The sequence below is a fragment of the Hyposmocoma kahamanoa genome, unplaced genomic scaffold (assembly GCF_003589595.1).
Source record: "Hyposmocoma kahamanoa isolate Upper Pololo Valley unplaced genomic scaffold, ASM358959v1 160, whole genome shotgun sequence".
Lineage (NCBI taxonomy): Eukaryota > Metazoa > Arthropoda > Insecta > Lepidoptera > Cosmopterigidae > Hyposmocoma > Hyposmocoma kahamanoa.
Window position 1 is genome coordinate 6,402,186 of NW_020653575.1, and position 27,413 is coordinate 6,429,598.

Below are 27,413 nucleotides of genomic sequence, written 5' to 3' on the forward strand. Positions count from 1 at the left end.
TCTGTTAACGCCATTCAACGAATTAAGTTTTTCTATCACTGATATAGCACGCGTACAGAGACAACAAATTTCGTATTCAGAGCTAATCCCTCTCTCTGGGGACAATTAAGCAAACAAGCAACTTCAATCGATTGCCGTCGCGCTTCCGTCGCGATTAAAAACAACAATACATACTGTCCGCAAATATCTCTGATAAAATAATATAATTGATTTTTAGGTGTATTTTAAAATTGGCACAGAAAAGTAACATTAATACATACAATATTACACTTCACGCCCTTTCCTCATGGATGGATAGGCCATTGCCTTCTACTTGCTACGCTTTCAAATACGCTCATCGGTTGAGGTTATTCTTGACCAATAATTTTGTTTTAAATGAAGGCCTTTTCAAAAATGTTTCACAAAATCTTAACAATACGGTTTTTAATTCTTTTGTTTTGATTATGGACCATATGTGTTTTAAAAAATTCGACTTGGTGGCATAATTTCTTCACCAAGCATTATCGCTTGGTTATCTACAGCATAATTCCAGTCAACGTCAAAGAGCAAACCACAGGCTATCCCCAGAGACGCGTAGACAATGTAGGCGTTTCAAATGTTGAGCTGACTACAATACAAGGCTGCTTACATAAATTATAAGCAAAAATCTAACTTCCCCCAAGGGGGACACAGGAAATGGATTTTTTTGTTTGGATCTAATAGAGAAAGATCTACACAATAACATGGAACGGCAAACACTCAGTATGATATTGAATAATTAATTGAAATCTTATCTTCAGAATTCAGTACACCTTTTGTGCGTCGTTAATAAACTTAAAAATAGAATACAAATATAAGATAAACGAAAATAAAAGAATAAATAGAAAATTAAACAAAAGTATAAATTTGTTTTAAATTATAAATGATCTTGATAAATAAATTATCTAACGATCATACTGTCTTTGTCATTAAAAATGTCAAATGTGTATTTCTTTCGTATCAGGAGGAACCTTAATTCATTATACGAAATAATAATTAATAAATAATAATAATATAATCTTGGCGCCCAACGTGGGACTAACAAAACTCAATTTGTGAAGAAATTTATTTAGCTTCAGACAGAAGATGGCGTTTGACGTCAAGTGCAAGAATCGGTGTCCAATTACCATAAGACGTAGCCGCGGGCCCGTTCCGGGAGCATAAAGAGCGCGTCGCGGGACCTTTAAGTGAATTAAGTGTTTGCCAAGACGAGAATCGTTACTATTATCGACTTTATGTCTCTTTTATTTTTATAATGTCGAAAAATTTGTAAATTTTGAAAAGTATTTATCTTGGATACAAAACTGGAAATAGATACAAAGTAAGTAAGCGTAATTTTTCCAATCCATGCTAGCACAGCCTTTGCCTTAGTAGACATTTTCACGTTGCTGTGAAGTAACCCTTACACCAGATGTGAGGTATCTATTCCTGAAAACCCACAAAATAAGTACTATTGGCGACCTGCATTGTACCATTATTTTTGGCCATTGCCTTCAAAATTATAGTTCTTATTTATATTAGACTGTTTCAATTTTCATTAAAAATGCAGTAAAGACGAGTTTTATTTAAACTATCACCCCAAGTCCATATCAATTAGTCTAAACAAAGGCAAATAACTATCGGTGCTACAAAACATTCAAACATCAATTTTGAAATGGTAAAATGAAAATCCACCCTATGCTGTATGTATAAAAGCAATAGTCGCGGCAAATCTGCCGCAGTCGGTTTCAGACCGTGAACCGAGTATGTTGTCCTTATACCGAGCATGGTTGGGTCCGAGTCCGTGCGTCGCGCGCCCCGCACCACCCCCCGGTGCCCACCGGCCAGTACCGCGAAGAGCTCGAGTACCATCACCACCGGTTACACCACCACCGCCGTCACCATCATCTACCACCTCCAGTGAATTGGATGTGGAGAGGATTGAAGCTCCAGAACCGCCAAAACGTCCATCAAATACGATTTTTGACATCGCGTGCTGTGATGGACCAGTACAATTCAGTAGAGTACTGAACTCCGCGTGGAAAGAATCGTCTCCGGAGGGGAGCTGGTGCCGACATCGCAAATCTCAGCGGCCAACGTTGCATTACTACCCCTGTAAAACTTGCGGGTCAAAGTTTCCATCGTACTACTTTGTTCATAAGCACCGTAAGCGATGCCATGCTGAGGAAGTGAGTGCAGAAAGGGCATTAGCTAAAGAGCAACAACCTGAGCCGTCTACCTCTGCTGCTACTTAAGAATACAAACGAAACGTTGGAGTGTGAATACGGAAATACTTAAATAGTGCCACAACGAAATTATGAAATTAGATAATTGTTACATAACGTTCATTCGGTGCAACATTGACGTTTGTTACATAAAAATTTGTAACATAAAAAACGTTTGAGGAAAAATCGGCGGTAATTTAAAATTTAGTACAATCACGCGTAACTAGCATTGGATTATGGGTTTCCATTTCGGTAATTTAGTGGTCAAACTAAATCCGCGTACATGTCGTGGCAACCAAATTAGCGTGATATACGGGAATCTATTGTTATCAGTCCGTAGACAACATAAATTAATGCTTACTCTGCAAAAATGGAAGTCGTAGCCGTTGAAATAACAAAGTAATAACGTTAAATCCCTCTCCTGTAACATTTGATTTAGTGCAGATACGCGCCTTTTACCAACGTTACATACGCGGATTTGCACTATCCCCGACGATATTACAAAAATACAGTTTTTTTTAAACGTCATAAATTTGAAATAAAAACAAAGAGTCTATTCAAATCTATTTCCTGTAATATTACAAAAAATACAATTGCGTCAGAGTAGCACCAAATGGGCGATAATTTAACTTTGTGTAAAACTTTCAAATGTGCCAAAGAACAAGTGAGAAAAATCATCTTATCATTCCACGGAATAAGTTAATTTTGAACATTAGATGTAACAGAAATGTGCGTGTATCGTAGATTAGACTAGTGTAGAGAATGTCAGTGATACATATCAGTATTGTACGTGATACGAGCTTACGCAGGTTTTAAATAAACTCATTTACAAAATTATAGTGTTAAAATAAATGTTTACAGATTACGCGCTGTTTTATTTTACACAATCGTATTAAAATAAAGAGAAAAATAAAAAATACGCCACGTACAATGTCGAAGTTAACGTATTTATTGTTCTCGAGTATTATAGTGGCCTTAAGATTAAAATAGTATGACCCGATTAGGGCGCAAATAAAAAACGTAATATGAAGTAAAAATAATAAAAACTAATCATTCTTTTGGAAATTAAACTATTTGTATTCTTGAGCTCTATACAGGGGGTCTACTCCTACTCTTCATCCAACAATACTCCGTCCTAAACAATTACTGTCAAATAAGTAATGCTCGAGCGAATTAAAACACAATGTCAAGTGTGAAGCTTCATTCGCATCATGCATCTTTTAATATATAATTACTTATTTGACAGTAATTGTTTCGGGCGGACGTCAGAAGGAGAGTTAAGAAGAATAACCATCTCGGTCATTCTTTTTTAACCGACTTCAAAAAAAGGAGGAGGTTCTTTCGACTGTGTTTTTTTTGTATGTATGTTACGCGATAACTCCGGTATTTGTGAACCGATTTTCATGGTTCTTTTTGTGTTGGAAAGAGGGTACCTCCATAGTGATCCCATTTCATTTTGAAGAAAATCATCCACCTCTAAGGGTGGCTGATCACGCATGAACATTCATTTTTATAAATAGCGCCTAAATTATACTTAAGGAGCAATTATTTTATTGATTGGTTTTGCTATTCTCCAATTCAAGGTCTCAATATACTTTGAGTAGTGAGAACCGATTTTTATTATCTTCTGTGTGAAGTCTGTATAGTGGCGAACTAAACATCCCCATATTTCATTAAAACTTGGCAAATAGATGCAATTCCACGTATTTTTGAGGTCGGTTTTTTTAGTACTCTGTACTGAGATTATTACTAAGTGTAACAATTGCTACAACCTAAGAACTCTATTTAACTCTTTTTTTAAAAATAATTACTTCCGTTGCGGTATATAGGGTAGCAGGCAAGTATAAAAAAAGGATATTCCACAGCGCTTTGCTTAACAGGATTTACTTATTTATAATTAAATTGACTTTTTTAAATTTAATAATCACTTAAAATTTCAATTTATAATTTGGTTATATTATTAATATAGGTAAATCAAATCTAAAAAAAATTATCATTTATTATATTTTTATATTATTTTCCGTATTTATTTACTTTCGAAATTATTATTTGTTAAGTTTATACAACATGAAAATGGCGTCAGCTGGCTGATTATAGTATCTGCGGCATCCTCTAGGTTATAGCTGAAAATCAGCGGTTTGCTCCTGGTTAAACACCGACGCACGCTGAGCTATGGCCTTTTTGCACTACTACAGCACACATACATAACTGGGTGTTCGGCAGTGCTGCGACTCTGCTGGTTTCTTTCTTTTTATTATATTACATATTTTTCTGTTATGTATGTGTGTCAGTAGATCCAAATAAACGTTTTATCTATCTATCTATAATTATTCTCCAAAGTCTCCTTCAGAATAATAACACTTTTTATCAAATGAGCGTTGTTTTTTTTTATTAAGACAAGTGCGCCAAATGGCCAACATCTTCCTAGATGGAAAATTACGATAAGGTTTACGATGAAGCATGCACATCTAAATAGTGCCTTCTCTCGCCTTGACAAGGCTCAAGTTATACCGTTCCGAAAATAAGTCTGTAGGCAGGGAATTCCACTCATAGCCGTTCGCCATGTAAACGTGCTGTGTCTAGGCTGAAATAATCTTGAGGTTTTAATGTTTCTATCGCATCGCATTGCTATACTTCAATATTTTTAAAGATTAAGTTCTCGTATTTTTCGAGCATTATTTTTGGATGATCTATGATGGTGTGGCGGTAGAAACCAATGACCTTGCATTGACTGAGAAGAAATTTGAATATTACTTGCTAAAACGTCACGGTAAACACCATGTCACAATGGCTATTTGATAATCACGGGTGCAAAATTTTTTGCGTTTTATTTTTTTTATTTGTTTATTATATCAATAAGAACAATAACACTCATTGGAGTGTTATTGTTCTTGAATATTTTATTTTGTGTGTTTGTTATTTTCTTGTGCACTCTTAACAATAACAAGCTATAGCTGATTATCGGTCAAACTCCGTAGTCCTTATATTCTTATTTCAAAGTTTATTTTATAATTCGTTGTAATAATGATTTGTTAACGCATTTTTATTAGATTTATAAAATTTCTGCAAGTTAAGCCCAATCAATTTGACATTCGTAGTTGCTCGTTGCCATATAGGGTGGAAAAAATCTAAATATTTATAAAAAAATAAATATTAAAATACCTTAAACACTTAAGATAACTAATTATCCTTAAAATAGACTTTTTTTTGCTAAATATTAATAACTGCATTCACAGATTTTGTTACAGTTAACATGAGGCGGGAATGGAACCATCTAAACATGCATACAATTAATACATTTTATTGTACTAATCGATACATGTATATACTATCAATATGGGTTCTACAATCAAATACTTTTTTTATAATATCAAGAAACGAGACGAATGTGTCATGCGCCTGACAACAAACGCCTACACGCCTGTCCAAAACGGTTGCAGTGCCACTCAGACCTTTAAACCACAAAGATCTGAGGCGCACTGCCACTGCGCCCGTCACCCTGAGACATTAGTTCACAAGTCCCATGTGCCTGTAATTTCACCAGACGTCCATGAAATCTGATATTAATCTAATATCATTCCCCATCATGTCCCATTTGATTTATTCCACCCTGTACACGCACACATACAATAACATACGGTTAAGTTAAAAATCAAAGTGCAACAGTGATTGAATGTAACGAGTTTACCTGCGATTGTATTGTTCTATGCAAACGAATTTGGCAACTGTATTGTATGGAAATTTGTTTAACGTTAAAAATCCATTTTAGTTTATATATCGCACTAACAGTAATATGTACTATAACCATAACTGAAAATATTTTAAAGGATTTCTGAAAGTTGCTTTATAGAGTCACCATACTTGTTAATGCAGATCGACTCGAGTCGGTTGGAAAAAGCCTTATAACCATGCAATAAGAGCAAAAAAGACGAAAAAATCGACTCGAAACACACAACAACATCAAATCCGAGCAAGTAGAAAGTCGTTATCGTGGCCAAAATAGGTGACAAAAAATAAAGAAAAACTCTAAGTTTATTTTAATTTAAAAATCTTTGACTACTGACTGTTCCCTCTGTTTATATCTAAGAAACTATATGTATGTTCGAATGCACTCACACTTGTTCACGCGAACTCTAAAGCCAAGACGTTGGGACTAACTCCGTTTGAAAGCTTGTAAAACTAATTTTTGTAATGGCGCCAAAAAATTTACAACAATTTGCCGAAAGTATCTGAGAAAAACTTTATGCTATTTAGATAACAATTAAACAACTTATTGACTTATAAAGTGTATTATATACAGCATCAGAATTTTTAAATGACAAATCCCTAAATTCATTGTCTAACTTTTGACATTTGCTTATTTATTTTGACGTTATTCATATTATTATTTTCACATCTAGTTATCATTAAAACTGACCCATTCGCCTATCAATATTTGTATGTCTATTGTTTGGCCGGACACAGTGAGACTGTAGTTATTGTGTATTGTGTAAACTTCTATACAATATGTGTATAGGGAAGTACTGCCTCCTTGCCTATTTCTGCCGCCAAGCAGTAACGTGAACATTACTGCGTTCGGATTTTGAAGACTATGGGTGCTGGAGAAATTACAGGCACATGGGACTTGTCAACTTGTGTGAGGGTGACGAGCACAGGGGCAGTGCCCCTAAGATCTAAGAGAAGGATAGGCGTGTCGCTTACCACTTGTTCATCTCGTTCCTTGATATTATAAAAAAAACCTGTGTTTTCTATGTCTATGAAAAAACGGTCTAGCGCTACAGAAATAGCCACTTACCAGGTTCAGGCGTGGGCGGTGGCTGCGTGGGCGTGGGCGGCTGCGCGGGCTGCGGCGTCGGCGGCGCAGAGCCTGACGTCGACGCCAGCGCCACCCACACGGACACCGGCGCAGGCGACGCGGCGGGCGTCAGCGACGGGCTGGGCGCAGGCGCGGGCGACGCGACAGGCGTTATCGACATCGTCGAGGCTATTGTCGTTGTCGATATTGACGTCGCCTGGAGGGAATTATGTAGTTAGTTTACCACGACAACTGTCCCAACAGACGAAAGTTGCGAATTCTTAACACAGCCAATCTGTTATGTACTACAACTTAGACGTGTGTATTATAATGCACACGTTCATAGCTCCGCACTAGGGAAACCCTGTGCAACGAGTGTCATAGACACATACATAGACATCTACAAATTACACCCAAACTCACGAGAGAAATAAACGTAGGCCTTATGGCCTACTGGGTTCAAGTCCCACCGGGTCGACGAAAAATGTTTCTGTATGTTCCATCTTTATATTCATAATCATAACAAATAATTATCTTTGTATAATATTAAGTAACGGGACGAATGGTAAGCTATCCATAACAGTTGCAGAGCCGCTCGGAGCTTTAAATAGCAAAGATCTGAGTGTCACTGCCATTGCGCCTGTCACAGAGATATAAGTTGAAGAATGACATATTTTTCAGCCCGAGAATCGAACCCGGAACCGAAACTGAACGATCTACCAGACACCTAATGCAAAACTGTGTTAAAGCGACACTATCTTGGTTTGTAGTATAATATCTATAGCATTTATTTAAGTGTAGACATATACTCTAGAATTAGTTAATATTATAGTGAATTCTAAGCTAATTAGCTCATCGCTAGGCGGTTAAACCTCTAAGTTTTTACCTGGCGGTAAAGAAGAGTCGTTCTTTTGTAAAATTTGTTCTTGAAATTGAATAAATAAATAAAAAAACCTCTGCGTGGTAAACAAGCATGGTGACCGTTCGGGTACGTAGGCCGTTGACCATTATTATGATTAGACCAGGGGGTCTACTCTCGATCTCCGTCCGACATCCGTCCGAAACAATTACTGCCAAATAAGCAATACTTGACTAAATGAAAAGACGCATGATACGAATGAAACTTCATACTTGATACTTGTCTTTTAATTTTGTCGAATATTACTGATTTGACAGTAATTGTTTCGGACGGATGTCGAGAGTAGACCCCCAGGTTTGAACAAAAAGAAGCTATTTTGCCCTGGATGTCTGTTGCACCCTGGACAACAATCGGCGGGTACGTTACGTCAATTGGCAAATTCTCATTACTATGGCAAACATGACCCACGCTACAGAATGGTGGCTACTAGTGACGCGGTCAGTATTGCTAATTTCGGAGCCGCAATAATATAGTATATACCATTGATAAGAAGCTATTTTGCATAATGCGCGGCTAGGTGACAAAATCATTTTGCGAGATATCATAAAAAAAAATCCTAACCCAGTTTTAGAACATTGAAATTGTTTAATGATATTTTAGCTATGCATCGTTAGGGTACGTAGTAGCGGCTATGTTGGCGGATCAAGAGTCCCATGAGGCAGTGGTCTCCTTCTGTGAAGCGGTGATGCTTCAGAAGGAGGTCGCCGAGCGTGATCGGGAGAGGGCCGATCCCGCTCGGCGGCGGCGTACCTTCGCGGCTGCGGGCGATCGGAGCGGGGGCTCCGTTCGCCAGTAAGTTAGGCAGCCGCGAGGAGGACGACGGGGCGGTGTGGCCCGCTTCGTCGTGAGGAGAGGAGGGGGAGGACGTAGCTCCTCCAAGGTGCTGGGGGGGTTCCGGTGCGCAAAGTCGATCCCGTATCCTTCCCACTAGAGCACCCGAGAAGGCCACCGTGGGGTTTTAGCCGGTAGAAGTCCGGCATAACCTCCCGCTGCCCCCGCGGCGGAGAGGTATCCTAGGAGGATTTCCCCACGCAAAAAAAAGAAAAAAACGTTCCGATAAGTCGAATACGTAAACTAATTTTAACTGTTTTTAAAAGAGAATTTTGTGCTCTATCTTTTGCTTTATACTTTTACTGTATATTTATACTACCTCAGCTAGAATTAAAATTTTTCCCGTACTAAATCGGTTCTATTGCGCGACACTGACTTTATTTCAGAATTTTTTTTTACAATCGATATTAAAGCCATTTGAAAAATGCATATCTTATACTACACGTGTTCTATTTAGTTCAGTTGACAAAAAAAAATCATTGGTCAAATCACGCAAAGTACCTATTGAATACAGTTGTGTTTTTTGTTCGAGGTAAGTTTTTTTTTATAGGATGAACATTTGTAGGAATCGTGTCTTCATACCGTATACTAATCAGTGTATAACCTCATTTTTACTATATATTTTTTCCAAAGTGATTTTTTTTTTTTTTTTATTGTGACTCGGCAAAATGACTGCACCGCGTCTGATGGAAAGTGCGAATACAGTCCAGAGATGAGAGTAACGGATGGAAAACACAAATATCTTCACTCCGTCACTATCATTTTGCCGGTCTGGCCAAATGCTTCTTCACACTACGTTTGAAGGACCCGATGTTATAGAGGGGAGGGAATACATGCGCCGGGAGTTGGTTCCACAATTTGATGGTTCGGCATAAGAACGAATTGCCAAACTTTTTAGTGCGGGACGGTATTGAACTGACCGTCCAACTGTGGCAACGCAGTCCGGCACGGGTGGTCCGCTGATGGAAAGGAGAGGAAGGGATAAGGTTGAATAACTCTTCAGAGCACTCACTTTGATTGTATTAACACTTTCACAGTTATGCGGAATCAAAGCCATTTGAGGTTGTACTGACTCTTACCGGGGTTCACGGTGCAGAGTAATTTACGTCCACTTTATTTAACACGGATTTCCGCGTAGTAACGCCTCAATCTATGAATTATTTAAATACGGCAGAGTAGGCTACTATCAGGTCCATTTTACATCAAAGTCACAAAACAACATCGTGTAAATATGTAAGTATTGAACGGTATAAGCACTCACAGTGTTGATCACAGTACTCGTATTACTATCAGTATTTGTGCCGGGCGACCCGACGTTCTCGGGGTGGCTTGCAGGCGGTGTAGGCGCGGGCGCAGGGCTGCCCGCCGATATACTGCCCGATGGTATACTCGTTGGTATACTGCCCGGGAGCATACCCGGCATACTGCTTGATGACGTGGACGTAGGAGGCGCAGGCGGCGCTGAAGACGCGGGTGGCGGCGACGGTGGAAGTGGCGGCGTTCGGATGAGATCCAACCTGTTGACAAAGATATTATTGATCTTTATTATCTATCAAAATCATATTTAAATAATCATTCATTCCATAGGCAACATTTTTACACTTGAAAACGTATTTTTTTAAGCTCTGCTGTTTATTACGCTGACCTCTTTGCTCTTGCTCATTGCTCTTTTCAAATTAACTTAAATGCTATGGAATACACTTTCAATCATAATCGTGTGGAATCTAGACTCTTGTTGTCTTTCCATACTGCTTTATCTAAAACATACCCTTCAATTTTATAATATGACTTTTCAATTAAAATACTTTTAATGTAAGTTAAACTTAGGAAATGATAATCTTAATATATTCTCCGGAATCTTATTGTAAAAACGTACCGTATACGGTTCCCCTTAAAAGAATCGTTTACCTTAGTTAAACGAAATTAGTTTGAGTAAGTAAGGTATCGAAATTAGTTGAGTAATTTCACAAAAATAATTAAATATCATCGAGGTAAAACATCGTCATATTCAATAATAACTTAATTTCGCTAAATTTTTTAATTGTTTTGGATACCCTATTTTTCCTTTAATTACGTTGTTTTTTTTTTCTTATATTCTTTATTTTATTTATGTTATCATTTTTATATATGTAAACTAAGCTAAGTTACCAAATAAATTATTTTGCTTTCTTTCTATTACAACCAAAATTTACATTATAATGATTCTATTAAAGCTGATTACAATTTTTCTAGACAACCAAATAGTACTATGAACATGTTTATACAGACGCACACATTCGTATAATCTCGAGGTGAACTCCCGTCGATTCAGCGCGTAAGTTTGTTATATAATTATTATAGTTGCATCTACAGCTTGTACGTGATAAATAACAATCCTTTGTTATGAACGAAACAACTGAATCACTAGATAAAAATACAGAATAAAATCATCGCCCTAATGCTAATTGATAATTGTATATGCATTTGTTAAAATAGACTACCACCGTTTGTGGTGAGTGTTAATCAAAATTGATGCACTCGAAATTTTCAATCACGTAATTAGCAGGTGAATTTACACGCGCGCAATAACGCGTGTTAGTAAACGTAGTAGACGTATAGTGAGTAAAAATAAATTGCAAAATCGTAAGTTATAATTTACACGGAAAAAAGTTCCTTTATTTTAGAGTTCTATACCGAATTTTCATTCAGTATTCATTTTAGTCAAAATTGTGAATGTCTATTTTTTTTTCAAAATCAACACACAATAAAAAAAATGTCTCAATTATTGAAAAATTATATTCATTTGTAGACGACCAAGAAGTAGTAATTATAAAATGACATCAACAAAACTGCCTTCTATTAAATACCAGTATAGCCATACAGGGAAGCAGTCAGGGAGGCCAGGGGGGTCAAGTAAACATAATTAGCGTTATTCGGCACTCTTTTAATTATACGCCGCCCCGGACGGGTGCTCAGTACATATTGTGCGGTAATTAATCTTTACCTAATGCAATCGTGGCTGTTTGCGTTTTCATGGAAGTGGATTTAGTTGGGATTCTTTTTACTAAGTAACTTTTTGTTGTTGCTTTTATATTTAAACTTTTTAAATGGGAAGTGAAAAAGATGTAGTGATAAAAAGGATGCCTAGGTGGTTCGGACATGAAGAAAGGATGAAAGGAAGAAGATTGATGAAACAGATTTATTGATGAGACAAATGAGAGCGGGCAATTACACGACCAAATTCAGTACGCCCTAAAGAAAGGCTAAGTCAAGAGTACCTTTAACTAATGAGTCTACATGAAATGCGTGTTGATGAGACGAAACATTTTGTGTCGAGGTTGTAGCAGCAAATGGAAGGCAATCTATCACAAAGCGGACAGGCCGCAAAATACATGTTTTATTATTGAGTTCCTGTCAATTTTGTTTGTATTTAAGTAATGAATCTGCGACGGAAGTGCCACCACTTAGTTTTCTGTCACACTCTTATTCTCAAAAATTACTCTTTCATTACAAACCGTATAAGCTAAAGTGCAAACCCTGTAGACAATATATTTTTGCTAATTAACAAACAGCCCCGCGTCAGCAGCGAACGTTGTTTGAACATCATTAAAAGATAAACGAACGCTCAAATTAATGTCCGTACACTCGTTCGGGATAGTGGATTTATGTACATTTTGCGGAAGTATTTAAATGCAGTCGATGTTTCCGCCGTTGGATAATTAATATTAAATATTAAATTAAACCAGCAGATATTGAGTGATTTCTGTTTATTTCAATAGGACACAAATTTAAATTTTAAACAAAGGGGGCTCAAATGTAAACCAAACCACTTAGTTCATCTCTGTTTTTTGTGCGATCGTATAATATTAGTATGTGTTATTTTGACCGTCTCTTTGATTTTCTGTGAAAATTTATTGGAAAACTATCGCAATTTCTGTTATTCAATAGCAAATTGAGATGCGATGTCTGTGAACGCCAGTCCTGCTGTGGGGCTTTTAATTAAGGCAATTAGAAAGATGGGCGCGCGGTGTTTGCGTAAAAATCTAAACAAGCCGTTCCGAGGAGCGAGCAATGAAAGGTAGTGCGCGGTCGATATTGATATGTCGATACTCGATAGTTTAGTTTGGACTATTTGTCGTTGTATTTGTTGCAAACAACAGCACAGTTAGTGGATAGTATTATTTTATAGGATTTAGGTGGACTTGGGAGTGCAAATTAAACCTAAATGTTTAAATATGAGATATAACATTCGTAATAACAATAACACAGTCAAAGTGAAAGTCAAATAATCATTTATTCTATAGGTAAAATTTTTACACTTGAAAACGCCATTTTTAAGCTACTGCTCGTTCACTACGCTGACCTCCCTGAGAAGAACTAGCAAGAAACTCAAGGGATTGCTCTTTTCAAATAAATTTAAATGCTATGGAATACACTTTGAATCATAATTGTGTGGAATCTAGACTCTTGTTGTCTTTCTTTATCTAAAACATACTCTTCAGTTTTGTAATATGACTTTTCAATTAAAATACTTTTAATGTAAGTTTTGAAGTTAGGAAACGACAATCTTAATATATTCTCCGGAATCTTATTGTAAAAACGTATACAGTTCCACATAATTAATTAATTAGCGGCAGAAATAGGTAAAACTCTTTCACCAAGAAGCTCTACTGCTACTAAATCCTTAGACATAAATAGCTTTTTTTTACTATAAGTAGACTTAAGTTATCGATATTTTGACAGAGGCAACCCCTATTTCGGTCTGATTGAATCACGGGCAGATCCCGTGGGAGTATTCTTCAAATAATCACGGGAGTGATTGTCAACACACGCACGAACATCACGCCTTTATTATTACATATTTTCTTAACAAACATACACCCCACAGCCCACCGCGAGTACCTATCGCCGCGAATACGCGCACCCTTCCTGTAGTAAATGTTTACAATTTTTTCGGGTTCCGTAGTGAATTAAGCAACCTTTTATTCTCGTCATGGCTGTCTGACTGTATGTTCCAGCACTTTACTCACACGTTTACGCAATTATTTTCCGGAAATTTGACATAAAAATGGGAAAAAGAACGCGCTACCTCAATAACACATTATGCCAGAATGTGCCATTATTCAATAAGTGCAAAATCCTACGTTTACCCTGCCTGTGTGTTAAGGAGGCTACTGCATTTGTCAGACATGGCCATAGAAAGCTTTACTCGTGCAGTCATACCTTAACATTTTAGACAAAAGTTTTTACGTAATGTCGGTCAATATATACAACAGCATTCCGAATGGATTTAAAAAATTCGAGTACGTTAAATTTAAAAATGCCTGAAGTAAATATAAATAGGTTTTTGACGACAACAACAAATTTTGTGACTAGCGATATTAATAATTCTTTTTTTTTCTTTCATATTGTAATGCAATTTAATTTTAACCTAGAAGAATAAGAATATTGTACACCTTAACTGGTAGACTAAAGAGCACAAAGTAATGTAACATTTTAAGACCTTATGTAATTACCTATATAATTATGCAATAAATGTATTCTTATTCTTAATGTGCCAGATCAATAACCTGGTCTCAAACTGGGAAAAAATCGTGCACCAGAACCAAACAATTAACTACGGAAGCACTACCCAGAACACCCAGCATAGAATCAATTCAGAAAACTTCAAAACGAACTTAACCAACAAATAAAACATTTAATAATTGATCGTCCCGGGAATCGAACCCGGTCCTCCTTGTCCTGTGCTAGCGAGGTCGTCACCAAATGCATTTGTTTCAAATGCTACTATGCTAAACTTGCGCTTGTCCTTACAAACGATACTTATTTTGAACTATTTATTTCAGTTAAATTATTCAATCAGATTTCTCGACGAAATCGTAAATAAGTTGATTTTGTTGCTAATTTTTTTTTATTTGGTTTGGTTCGACATTAAATAGAATCAATTTTAAAACTTAAGTACAAATCACGATGGAAAGAAAATTGCTGGAGAGGAACTATGCCTCTACCACGAGATTACAGTCACAGTTATTGCTAGTAACCGCGTAAAATGTTTGTATAAAAAACGTTCTTTCTTCTTGGGACCGCTTGGGGCGTTGTACAATTTGCCATACGACATTGTGAAGTCATTTATGCGGTCGCTAGCGACAACAGTCACATTAAACCCGTGGTAGAGGCACTAGACATTAGCGATGATCGCCATATTTTTTTATAGTATTTACACACTATATTTAAATTACAAAGTGGAAAACTAAATACTGGCGATATCCTAAAAGGGTATCGCCAATAAACAGCAAAAAGAAGATTTGTTAATAAAGGTATATAAAAACTTAGGTATCAAGTCAAAAGCAGAACATATTAAGCCGACTTTACAAATACATAAACACCAGCGGCGAGGCGTCCAAATAACTGGATTCCCACCGGCTTGCCTAAAATTTTCCACGCATTATTTAATATATAATTTACTACATATGGTATTCAATTTAAGTGTAGAATAACTTAATCAGTGAAATGAACGGTATAAGTATCTTGTGTGCTAATAAGCGTTTTGCTTAAGTGTCGCAAGGCGACTTTTTAACGGCAAATAAGTTTTTGTTAAGGTAGGTGTTTTTTGTTTTGGGGCCGGCTTTACTAACGACTATTAGTAGCAGTAGGGCTCCTTGTAAAAGAGTTCGTCCAGACCTATTACTGCCGCCTTACCTATTTCTGCCGCCAAGCATTTATGTGAGCATTACTTTGGAAAGTAAAGCTCTAAAATAAGAAGGAAAAAACAGCATTTATACTTAATAGTAAGCATAAAGAAATACTCTCAAGTAAGGATATAGAAGTGAGAAATTATTCTATTCAGAGCAGACAATAAAACCTTACTAACATTAATTGAAGTGCATTATAAAAGAACTGGAAAATTAAATGGAAGGAGAATTGAATAAAATTTAAATGAACAACGGTGGTCTCGTTGAAAAAACGAAGTAAAAAGAAACTTGGGAAGTTTGAATAAAAATATGAATTTTAAAAGATTAATCTTGTGATGAAAAATTGAGATATTGAATTGTGAAGTAGAGAGGGCAAACACGCCCGGGCGGCTATATTTGCTAAGGCAACAATACGTCTTTTTGGAATAATTCATAGATATTTAATGATATTACATTTTATAAAGTTGAACACATATAGATATTGAATGTTTCTTGTAATTAATCAAACTGTAATGTCTCCTTAATAAAAAGACGTAACAAAATATTTTTTTTTAAAAGTCGTGTATTTGCCAAATGGGATCTAATTGTAAAGGGCCCAAAACGTTCGGTTGTTTGAAAAAACAAATGTAGGCGATGTAGATCCGAAGAAATAGTTTGAATAGTTTCATGATTAAAAAAACCCATTGGTGTTAAAAAAAAGAATAGTTCAAAACTTGATTTTCACTAATTGGCAAAAACATTATTGATTCCGAGATACTTTTCACGTGTATACACGTGAATCTGACTCCCTAACTGTTCGTAGAATTAGAGAGGTAAGACTGTTCACTGGCGGAGGATCGTCATCAGCTCCCGAAATACAGGGTTGCCTTAGTTTGGGAACTGACTGATGGCCTGTCAACTTGCTTTTTTTCTGATTATGTGCAACCCACAATTTGTCTTATTTGTCACCTATTGGTACTTGTATAACTATTGTACTGAATAAATTGTTTATTATTATTTTTTTTAAACTCATATTATTATTATTATTTTTTTATTACTATTATTTGCGGAGCAACCAACCGTTGTTTTAAATAAGTGTATGTATTGAAACCTTAATATTTTAGCATTTCCATTGCATTTGTTAAGCGCCTTTAAAATCCAAAATGGCCCCCAATTATAGTAATTACATAATATCGAGTATGGAATAAAGCAGAGTGGAAGCAAAAGGAATAAAATTGCCGTCGCGTCTTGGAGAGTGAATAATTCATACCGGAATGTTGACATGACGTAATTGAAAAGTCTGCGCCAATACCGTCCTAGATTATAATATATATATTTAGTGATAAAGAAGATTACAACCTTCGCAAGCGTATATAGCAGGTTCGACTCCGGAAGCGGCGTGGTACCTTTTGGTCGTTATCGATTTCTTGAATGTTATTTTAGTGTAATTTACGAGATTATAAAAAAATCTATCTTCGGAGATTGTGTGGAAAACTTTACGATGCACTTTGTAGTATTTCGTCATCATAATGATCATCGTTAACCCATTATATGTTCCATGGCCGGGCACGTATGTCTTCTGATAGTAATGTAAACAAAGTAAATATGTGAATATTCATGTATAAACAAAGTACACATATGGATATTCGTATATAAACAAAGTAAACACAAGAATATTCACATATAAACAAAGTCGACATACGTAGTAATCATTATAATATAATAGATGGGTAGAAATAAGGTGTCGTAACAAATTGCTAGTTACCACAACACCATCATGTTAATGTAATTCCCTTTATTTTAATAAATTGTCTTATTCCCTGAACTCTATATATTGGGCCTTTTCAAGCAAGATATGATGGGCATTATTTAAGTGCATCGTTCACCGTCAGCAGTATCGTCACTTTCCATAAAGTGTGATAGAGGTCAAACACGCAATTATTTCTTTATGAAAAAAACACTGTCTACGTAAATACTGTTTTTTTTTTTAAATAATATCCACTAAGTACTGGAAATTATTGCACTGTTTAATGAAATGAAATTTTACTTTATTTTCTCGTCACAAACTAGGCTTGAGAGCAGAGGACCTTATAGGTTAAAAACAAAACAAAGATCGCTGTCTGAGTCATGCTGTTTTGTGAGAGACTGGTGCCTCAGATGGGTATAGAAAAACCTGTCAGGCTTCCATTCCGCAGATGAGAAATATGGTTGTGGCACTGTGGTTGTCACACAGGAGAAAAATTAATTAAAGTACGTGATATTCCTAAGTTATTATAAAAGTAGAAAAAAGTGTACTAAACAAAGTATTTAGAACCTCGACTTAACTCTAATAATGTCGCGATATGTAAATGAGTGAGTGAATGACTAAAATAATATATAGTAAATTTTCATGTCCTAAAACCTTATAAAAATTGATTTATTATTATTGGAGATATAAGCATAATAGTAATTAAGTTCTTTTGTAGTATCGTTGTTTGTCGTCTCTGTGCAGCGGGTGAATAAATGCAAGGACATACGTGACGTTGTGCGGCGCGGCGGGCAGCCCCGGCGGCACGGGGATGCAAGTGAGGCTGTCGGCGGCAACCGGCACGCTGGGCACAGCGCCCAGCGCCGCCGACGCCGCCACCGCCGCCTCCTCCATGGCGGCCTCTTTGCTGCCCTCCACGGCTCGCGGACCCGTACCTGCAATGGCGTCTCCGTTAATACCGCGGTATCTCGTTACGAGTGGTCTGCGATAATGATATCCAAGACTGTGTTGTTTGTTTGATGTCACTTCGCAGCCACGCTAAGAAAGTGACTTAAATCGAAAATTAACATTTTTATTCAAATTACAATAAAAAAAACGTACGAAATAAAACTAATATATTGTTTTGCATTCCAAATACAATTTTGTCATATTTGTGCTATGGTGGTGTCACGTACATTATTCATTTTTCGCGTTTCCCAAAAGTGTTAATTTTCGAATTAGGTCAATATAATATTCTTGAAAGTGCAAGTTTTAACGACTGTTTTGTATTTGTATTTGTACACAATGTTCATATTAGGTAAATATAACAAAAAAAATATGTAAGAAAATAATGTTACGTAGCTGAAACTACACTTGTTTCGAGCAAGCAGAGAATGCTATTGTACGCCAGACAGATCGCGTAGAACGGTCCGTTTTGTGTCGGTGGTGAAGTACACGATTAGAGTGCTAGGTGGACTCACCCTGCGATCTCTGCAGCCTGGTGGTGACTCCCGCCGGCAGCTCCGGTTCGGGCGCGGCGCGTACGCCTCTCGGCGGCCGGCGCGCACGCGGCTTTCTCAGCAGCTGCTTGTAATTCTCCGCTTTTTTCGACAGGTAGTAAAATCTGTAGGAAACGGAGCTTCTGATATACTCAACATGTTTAAAATCACACAATTTATATTCGATACTTAAATTTTTATTGAATTGATATTCAGTTATTTTATAAGTGAAATTACTCCACTAGTTTGTTACAATTATTAATACAAAAAACTTAGAAAAAATTCCTTCGATCCGACCGGATTCGAACCGACATCTTCTAGCATACCGTGCTAGACGTGCCAGACAGAATACCAACTAAGCCACGGAATGAACCCGCGGACATCACGAATTTTTCTATGTGTTTGTTGTCGTGTCTTTGTATTTGGTTTTTCAACGACTTTTTAGCCGTAGCGCCATCTATGAGAAATCTTTTGATACTTGTTCATAACTGTAATCTAAATATATTTATTTAGATTCTACTTAATAAATCGCAAAGATCTTAGAGGCAACGCTACTGCGCCCGTTACCATGAGACATATGGGGTGAAAATGCGATTTCTAAAAATTTTCACAACAGAAATAAGAACACAAATATATCTCGAAATTTTACAAGAAAACCATCAGTATATATCCTCAATTTTATTATAATATTTTTTCCAAAGTGACTTTCACTGTTAACCAAAGTCATTTGAAGTTGTATAAACTCTTAAGAAGTGTGGATCAGACCGCCGATGCCGACGGTAGTCTACTGGCACCTAGTGAATGGTACATAACGTATAAGTTTTTTTTATATGAATTTTGTCATGTTTCCCAAAAGTGACGACTTTTGGAATTATGTCACTTAATTATTGAGGGTGCGAGATAGGTTTTATTGGGGCGTAATTACCTAACACAGTCCCGCACGCTCTTTCTCGGCAGGAAGGAGGCGATCTGTCCAAAGTTCTTGGGGTGCTGAAGGTATTTGTCGCGGAAGGCCTCGCGCTCCACCTGCGACCACACGTTCCGCATGTTCAGCTGCTTGTGCTCCGCCTCCATGTCCATACACCGCCCTACAACAAGCAAATACTAGTCAAATGGTATACGAAATCACGATCTGCTACAGGTGAACACTGAAAACCAGCAATTATGAGTCTTGAACATTTTTATCCACAATAGTTGTTTTTTGGGGAAATAAACATCTTTTTAATTTAATTAAAGTGGATTTTTTGGACGAACGTTAACTAAGGTAGATTTAAGTGCGTCCCTTTCGTTGTTATAAAAAACATATGATCTAATTTTAGTTTAGAACAATTAGAGAGGCTCTTCTAGGTTTTCATTTACATTACGCCGTATTTAGAAGTACAATGTTTAAAAATTTGTTTTATTAATAATAAATCAAATTTAATTTTTTAGGCCGTGGGAGCGGCAAGAGACTTATTTATATAATATAAACTATGACTATTAATACAACAAAATTAACCCAAACCAAAAGGGATAGAAAAAAGTTCATCTGGAGATTTGTAACACAGGTCTAGTTACCTAGTACGAACTCCAGACTCTCGCTTAAGGTAGCTAACTTTAGTCATTATTAAGTCTTGTTTAACATATAATTATAATGTACAATCTTCCTTATGTGAGAGTGAATAAATAAATAAATAATAAAATTTTTGATTTAAAGTTTGTTCCGCAAAGGTTCTGGTGTCCACCAGGTCTCTGGTGTCTCATACAACACAGGGTTTATCTAGTTTGAGCACCAGTCTTCCGCAATAATAATAATAATACACGATATTTAATGTACTCAAGTTTAAGTTTCACTGTGGTAGAATAAATAAATTATTATTATTATCTTCTTTCTCAGCCTGTTGTCTAGTTTGAATGACATTTACGGACCGAAATCAAGTAAATGACGAATTGCGTGTATCTATGTGGAGGATGTGTAATAACTAATAAGATACAAATTAGAGAATAAATAAATTATTATTGTTGTTTGAGCCCATGAACCATTAAAGGTATTTTTAGGAAAAGATTGGGAGGCATTCTGCGACCTCCTTTCGCGCTTGGCTATGCCCACAAAGAAGAAAATAGAAACGTCTCTTGAGACGGTCATTGAGACGTGAAGTTGATACGAAATTATGAAACCGCTGCTAAAAAATGTAAAACCGCTTGTCAGTAATTATTTATAATATTCATTCGTCGCAAACAAGGAGCTTCTAACTGCCGCCAGTACACAGCTGTACGGGAGTTAAAGGTGTCACCAATGTTTTTCCAAAATTACATTTGTTGGTTTTATGGGTAAACTCTTCAGAACAGTAGGAACAAAGTCCACTGCCTCCGTTTAACATCTAAACCCCTTCAAATTTTTGGTCTTTCGAGCTGAATTTGAACCAGGGACCTATGGATATACAGTACACAAATTATTAATTAATTATGATTATCTCCCGAATTGGACCTACTGGGAACAAATATTATTACTATTATGTTGGTAGTTAGGGTGCTGCGTCACCTCAATTGAAGCCGTTTGATATTTTAATGTGTCCTGTGAAACTGTCTCCGTGGCCGAACGGTTACCACGCCGGACTGCCACGCAGAGGTCCCAGGTTCGATTCCCGGGCCGGGCGAAATATTTGTACGGCCTACAAGTTTGGGTGTAGCTTGTGGTTGTCTACGTGTGCGTCCGTGGCACCCGCGACACAGGGTTTCCCTAGCGCGGGGCTGCGCCGAGTGCGTGCGTTATTATTATCTGTTGCGGGGCCAGCGCGGGCGCACTCACGGTTGGTGTCTTTGTAGCGCGGCCGGCGGTCGTCGGGGTCCCTCAGCAGCGGCGGCACGACGGTGAGCGAGCGCATCTTCTTGTCCTCGTGCTCCTGCTCGTGCAGCCCGTCGGCGATCTCCTCCAGCTCGGCCTCGGACTTGACGCGCGCGCCCAGCCGGTTGAAGCGCTCGCGCTCCTCGCGCTGCTTGCGCAGCTCGGGGAACACCTGCGCAAGACACGACCCTTACTATCCAATGTATAACCAGAAACAGAGACATGGTTGAAAACCGTTCTGCCATATTATTACTGTTTTCCTTCAAATCGACCAGTAACTCGAGCTTTGCTGTAATGGACGAAAATTGCAAAATTACATATTTAATATTTAATCACCGATAGAATTTGATTCCGTTTGTTTTGTAATTAGATGATTTGGTGTTCCCCACACCACCGAATGCAACAGCACGCCATTGTTAGAGATATTATATTTATTACAATAAATACAGAATATTTTTGGAATTTACGGAGACGTACACACAGGTCAGTTGTTGGCGCTGTACTATTTCAGTGCAAACGAGAGTTGATATTTACAAGTGATGTATCACTGACTCGACGGCACTTAATATGCAATACAGCTCCTTGCTACTGCTACTAACTTATTTCTCAGGGGGGCGAAGCTGACTTTGTGATTTAAAGCCACTGTTATGGACAAGCGTGTCGTGTACGATTTGCTCATGCCGACACTTGGTATTATTATAAACAAAAATGTTTCGTCAGTTAAAGGGTTAAATCTCACCCATTTTGTTCATTGCTATTTCTGTTTCACTGAGAAGAAAGTCTACGACAACCGCTACAGCAAAAAAGTTATTCAAAACCAAAAACAAAAAGAAATATTCCTATTCGTTCCGTGGCTTAGTTGGCACAGCGTCTGGCACAGTTTGCTGGAAGACGTTGGTTAGAATCCAGCCAGATCGAAGTAATGTTTTCCAGTGTTCGATCTTTGCATCATCAAATAAAATTATTTAGTTACGTATATAAAGATATAATTTTTAAGACTAAGCTAACAGTGTTGCGTGTGTGTGGATACACTATAATACTGGCTTTATTTCAAAATTTATTTTTTACATACGAACTTAAGGCCATTTGAAAAATTATATCGTATACTATGCGTGTACTATTTAGTTCAGTTGATATAAAAAAACATTTGTCAATTTCGAGAAAAGTTTGTGTTTTTTTATAATCGCGAAAATTTTTACGAATCAAGTTTTCACACCATATACTAATCCGTGTAAATCCTCAATTTTACTATATATTTTTTAAGTTATTGACTCAACACTTTCACTGTTATGCGGAGTCAACCGTAGGAAGGAAGTATAGACTCTTAAACTTAAAGTGCTTTATGCTAGGTCTAGACCATAGTTTCCTAAAGTGGTCCCTAGCACACCCTAGTGGGCGTCAAGGAGTCCTAGGGTGGCAGTAGGGCCTCGGAAGCAATTGGGAACGTTGATGCTGTCCAGAGGCTGCTACCTACCGCATTTGCAGAAAATATCAGAATTATCTATTTACATTACACTACATACATATATAATTGTTTTCCTTGTGATTTTTTATATTAAGTTAATATAAAAAATCCGTGTTTTCTATTATTTTTTGTATTGGTGGGCGTTGAAATGTTTTTTTGTCTTGCCTAGGTGAGCTTGAAAGTTTGGGAACCTATGGTCTAGACGCTTTGAAGGTAAATTCGTGGCGTTGTGTACCTTTTCAAAGAATTCTCTGTTCTTGGCGTCCTTGGTTTTCCTCTTCTGGCCCTGTTCTATCCGCTCGACGCGCCGTAACCACTCCGCTGCGCGTCTGCTGTACGCCTCCGCTAACGCGTCTTCTCGCTGTAACAATAATGGTGAATAATAACCACAATCATATAGACAGACGATTTTAAAAAAGTTGAAGAATACTCAAGGTGGATTGAAGGACTAAAAAACGTGTTGATTTGCATAATTGCCATAAAACAATGGAGAGAAAATCTAAGAGGGAAGGTGTTAAGGTCACCTACAATTAAACCATGCAAATAAAAACTCTATAACATTTTGTTATAATTATTAATAAAAAGGTCGAACACTTAGAAAATATTCCTTCGGTCCGGCCGGATTCGAACCGACGTCACCTAGCAAACCGTAGCAGACGCTATGCTAACTAAGCCAGGGAACGAACGATCTTTGTATTCATAATTACAACAAACTAGTCGAGTAATTTCTTAAAAAAAAAACAATTGAATATCAATTAGGGTGAAACATTTACATTTTTTATTCTCTGAAACTATAACTGTGTAATAAATAAATGAGATTTTCTAAAACTTACACTAAAATTAACGCTGTCAGGAATGTTATGACCGAATAAAATTATACATAAAAAAACAGCGAATTTGTGGAATAATTATAATAATATAAATAATATAATAATTTGGACCTACTGTAAGGAGTTGCAGCTGCATACATATGAAATAGTAAAATGCCACCAGCCTTATTTATTTTGAGACAAGAAATTGCAAAAACAAATTTCCGCTTCAAGGATTTAATATAGTTAATTACTATTAATCAGTATTATTATTGTTATTAATATGGATATCTATTTTAGACTCTCGCGTCTCCCATGGCCTAAAAGAAATAATTAATTAATTTTGAATTTTTAAATGGGAGAGGCTGTATTCCCCGGCAATAGCACAATCGGGCGAGGTCAGGGACTCAGGTTCAAGAACCGAACAATACGTGCCGTATCGAGTAGGACTGCCTTCTGCATTATTAATATTATTATTAATAAAAGTAAATAGAAAAGCTACACTATTGTATTGGAACGGTCCTATGAAAATGAATGACCTTGTGTCGTAGTTGCCATGGACACATACATAGACAACTACAAATTACAAATGAGAGAAATAAATGTAGGCCATACAAATATTTCTCCCGACCCGGGAATCAAACCTGAGACCTCTGCGCGGAAGTCCTTTATGGTAACCGTTAGGCCACGGAGGGAGTTATTTAAAAATAAATAAATAAAAATTGTCCTAACAAGACCAATGCTCAACAGTGCGTCGTTTTCTAGTTGAAACAACCAACGTCTTTGACTAGCTTAATTCACATTTACAGTGTCCAACAAAGAGTTTTTGCCTAGTCAGAAAAAAGAGCATGTTTACAATTATTGATGCGTCATAAGGAAAATGTTGAAATAGCCACTTAGTTCATCATGTTAATTAAATTTGTACCTCGGATTAGTGGCCATAATCGTTAATGTGGACAACATCTATACTCATATTTGATTTCTATTATTTTTTCTGTAGCGCCAAAATTCTTAAGCCAATGTCATGATTCTTCCTGATTATATAGGCCATACCAATATATTTAAAAGTCAAAGTTAAATCATCTTTATTGCATAGGTAAGCAAATTACACTTGAAACCATCATATCGATTAAACTCTACAGCTCATTCGTAAGGCAGATTCCCCTGAGAAGAATGAGTAAGAAACTCTAGGGGTTGCTCTTTGTAAATATACATTTGAATACATTTTATCATTTACAACATTTATTTCAATCATCTTAGATCGAAAATACCGGCAAGAGCTAAGCGGGTCTGTACCACGGATTTTTGTCATCCAAATAAAAGCTGTAAAATATGGTAACCTATCACAAACTCGAATTTTTTTTCCGAAATAACGTTTGTTCGAATTTTCATTACACCGAAAACCGAATTATAACGAAACCGTTGTTCTTTTGGATGTTTATCGCAAAGACACGATTAGGTTCGGTTAAGTTAGGTTTAAAAGAAAAAACCTTTTCGTCTCAAAATTACTTTCGAGGTTATGAAAATTCCAGCAAATGTTATTTCTGGAAAATGTAATTTCGTACTACTGATAAGTAACCGGAAAATATATCTTTAGAATAAAGTTTTTGTTTCACTGTAGTTTCAAACCTCATAAATGGCGAATTTTGAATATCACCCGGAATATTTTTATAGAAGCGTATATATATTGCCCTTTAAATGAATGTGTGTTCATTATCCGTAGGTACAGCTAAATAGTGGAGCTCTTTGGCGTATTCTGTATTTTCCGAACAATAACTAAGGCCAGAATGAATCTTCGTATTTATTAACATACCGGAGCCACAGTACATTATATGAAAATGTAATTAATGTCAAGAAGTATTGTAATTTTTTTAATGAAAAATAGTGATAGACGTAACATTGATACGAGGAATAAAAAGAAATGGCTGTTCTGGACAGTCGTCTTCACTTATTTTTAAAACTACTTGAAAAATGTATCTCGTAAAATTTCAAGGTAAGTTTTGTGTTTTTTTTTTTTAGGAATCGTGTTTTCACACCGTATAGTAATCAGTGTATATCCTCAATTGTTCGATATATTTTTTTTTCAAAGTGATTGATTCAACACTCTCACAGTTGTGCGGAATCAACCAAAGCCATAGCCATTTATGGCGAGGTAGTATAGATACTTAAAAAGCGATGTATGCATCCGGTTGAGTTTCAAAGGTTTTAAACAAACTTTACACTACAGGAGCCTTACCATGAACTCTTATTACAATTCAGTTTAGGACCTGAATCGTTGTGAGACAGCGCTACATGAAGTGTATATCACCATCCCGCTTTTTAGTCGTTACGAACCTATACTAAACTGTAATAAGAGTTCATGGTAAGGCCCCAGGTTATTCACAGCACCTGTGTACTTGAATAACAAAAATCTTCGGTAGAACCCAGTTGAGCTCCTTAAGTTGTTTGGATGTATGACATTGATACTGATATTATAAATGCGAAATTAACTAACCACCTCGGAAGCAATTGGGAACGTTGATGCTGTCAAGAGGCTGCTACCTACAGCATTTGCAGGAAATATCAGAATTATCTATTTACACTACACTACATACATATATAATTTGTTTCCTTGTGATTTTTTTTATATTAAGCTAATATAAAAAATACGTGTTTTCTCATTGACTTACAATTATATGGACGTCGGGTCCGCGCTAAAAAGTGTCCGAACTTATAGGGCGTTAAAATCGTATACAGAGCGTCATTCACGCTTTAGTCTTCGTTTGTTCGACTGACAGCGAAGCAAGCAAAATTAGACAGTACTGCGATGACATTACAATTTAAATTCAACGTTTTAGCTTTCCAATATTCCTTTACATGTCACTACGTTTAAATAGGTTGACTTGGGACATTTATTTCGTGGTTTTTGTATTAGACCCGTCGTCCATTTACTTGTAAGTCAATGTGTTTCCTATTATTTTTTGTAGTGGTGAGCGTTGAAATTTTTTTATCTTGCCTAGGTGAGCTTAAAAGTTTGGGAACCTGTGATATACAGAATCAAACATTTCTCAAGTAAGGGATCTGGAAATTCATGTTTATGCCTTTTGTAAGAAATAAACAATGTTTTAAGCGTTTTTGACCATTTACCCCTCTAGGTAAAATAAGGGAATGATTTTAATATTTTTTCTTAAAGTACTTGATTTAAATTAGTACTAATCTAATACAGTAGCCTAGTCCACAGCTGCGGTGAGAATGTTATTCAAAAATCTCTCACTAGATGTCACTGGCGGTGATGAATACCGAAAGCCAGTACAAAGGTTTATAACAAAAACACATAAGGGAATTTAAGCGGATCGGTAACTGGACTCGTAGCTAAGTTGGTAAGAGCAATACTACGGTGCAGCATGGACGTGGATGGGCGTGTGCGTATGTGCGTTGTATTCATACATATAAGTTCTTAGGTTTTTCTTCATTATTTACGCGATTGTGTACTGTTTGTTTTATTTACAAAGAGCAACCCCTGGAGTTACTTATTCATTCTTCTCAGGGTTACCTGCCTACTTAACATGACAATTCCAAATATAAATTGCTTACCTATGAAATAAAGATTATTTGAATTCAAGTTTGATATTGGGTGTCCTTAAAATGGATAACTGCGACCAGGTGTTACATATATAGGGTGATATATTTTGGT

The 27,413-nt window shown here is 36.7% G+C and overlaps 1 protein-coding gene across 1 annotated transcript in view; it reads right to left on the minus strand.

The window, feature by feature from the left end:
* LOC113225469 overlaps window positions 1–27,413 on the minus strand; it is a 193,273-nt gene that overhangs the window by 24,783 nt on the left and 141,077 nt on the right. The window contains exons 8-14 of the mRNA XM_026457786.1: window positions 23,167–23,292; window positions 21,431–21,638; window positions 19,568–19,730; window positions 18,625–18,767; window positions 17,934–18,099; window positions 10,029–10,284; window positions 7,018–7,234 (exon numbers count right to left, since the gene is read on the minus strand). Coding sequence (XP_026313571.1) covers window positions 7,018–7,234; window positions 10,029–10,284; window positions 17,934–18,099; window positions 18,625–18,767; window positions 19,568–19,730; window positions 21,431–21,638; window positions 23,167–23,292 — 1,279 coding nt within the window. The remainder of the gene's footprint in view (window positions 1–7,017; window positions 7,235–10,028; window positions 10,285–17,933; window positions 18,100–18,624; window positions 18,768–19,567; window positions 19,731–21,430; window positions 21,639–23,166; window positions 23,293–27,413) is intronic.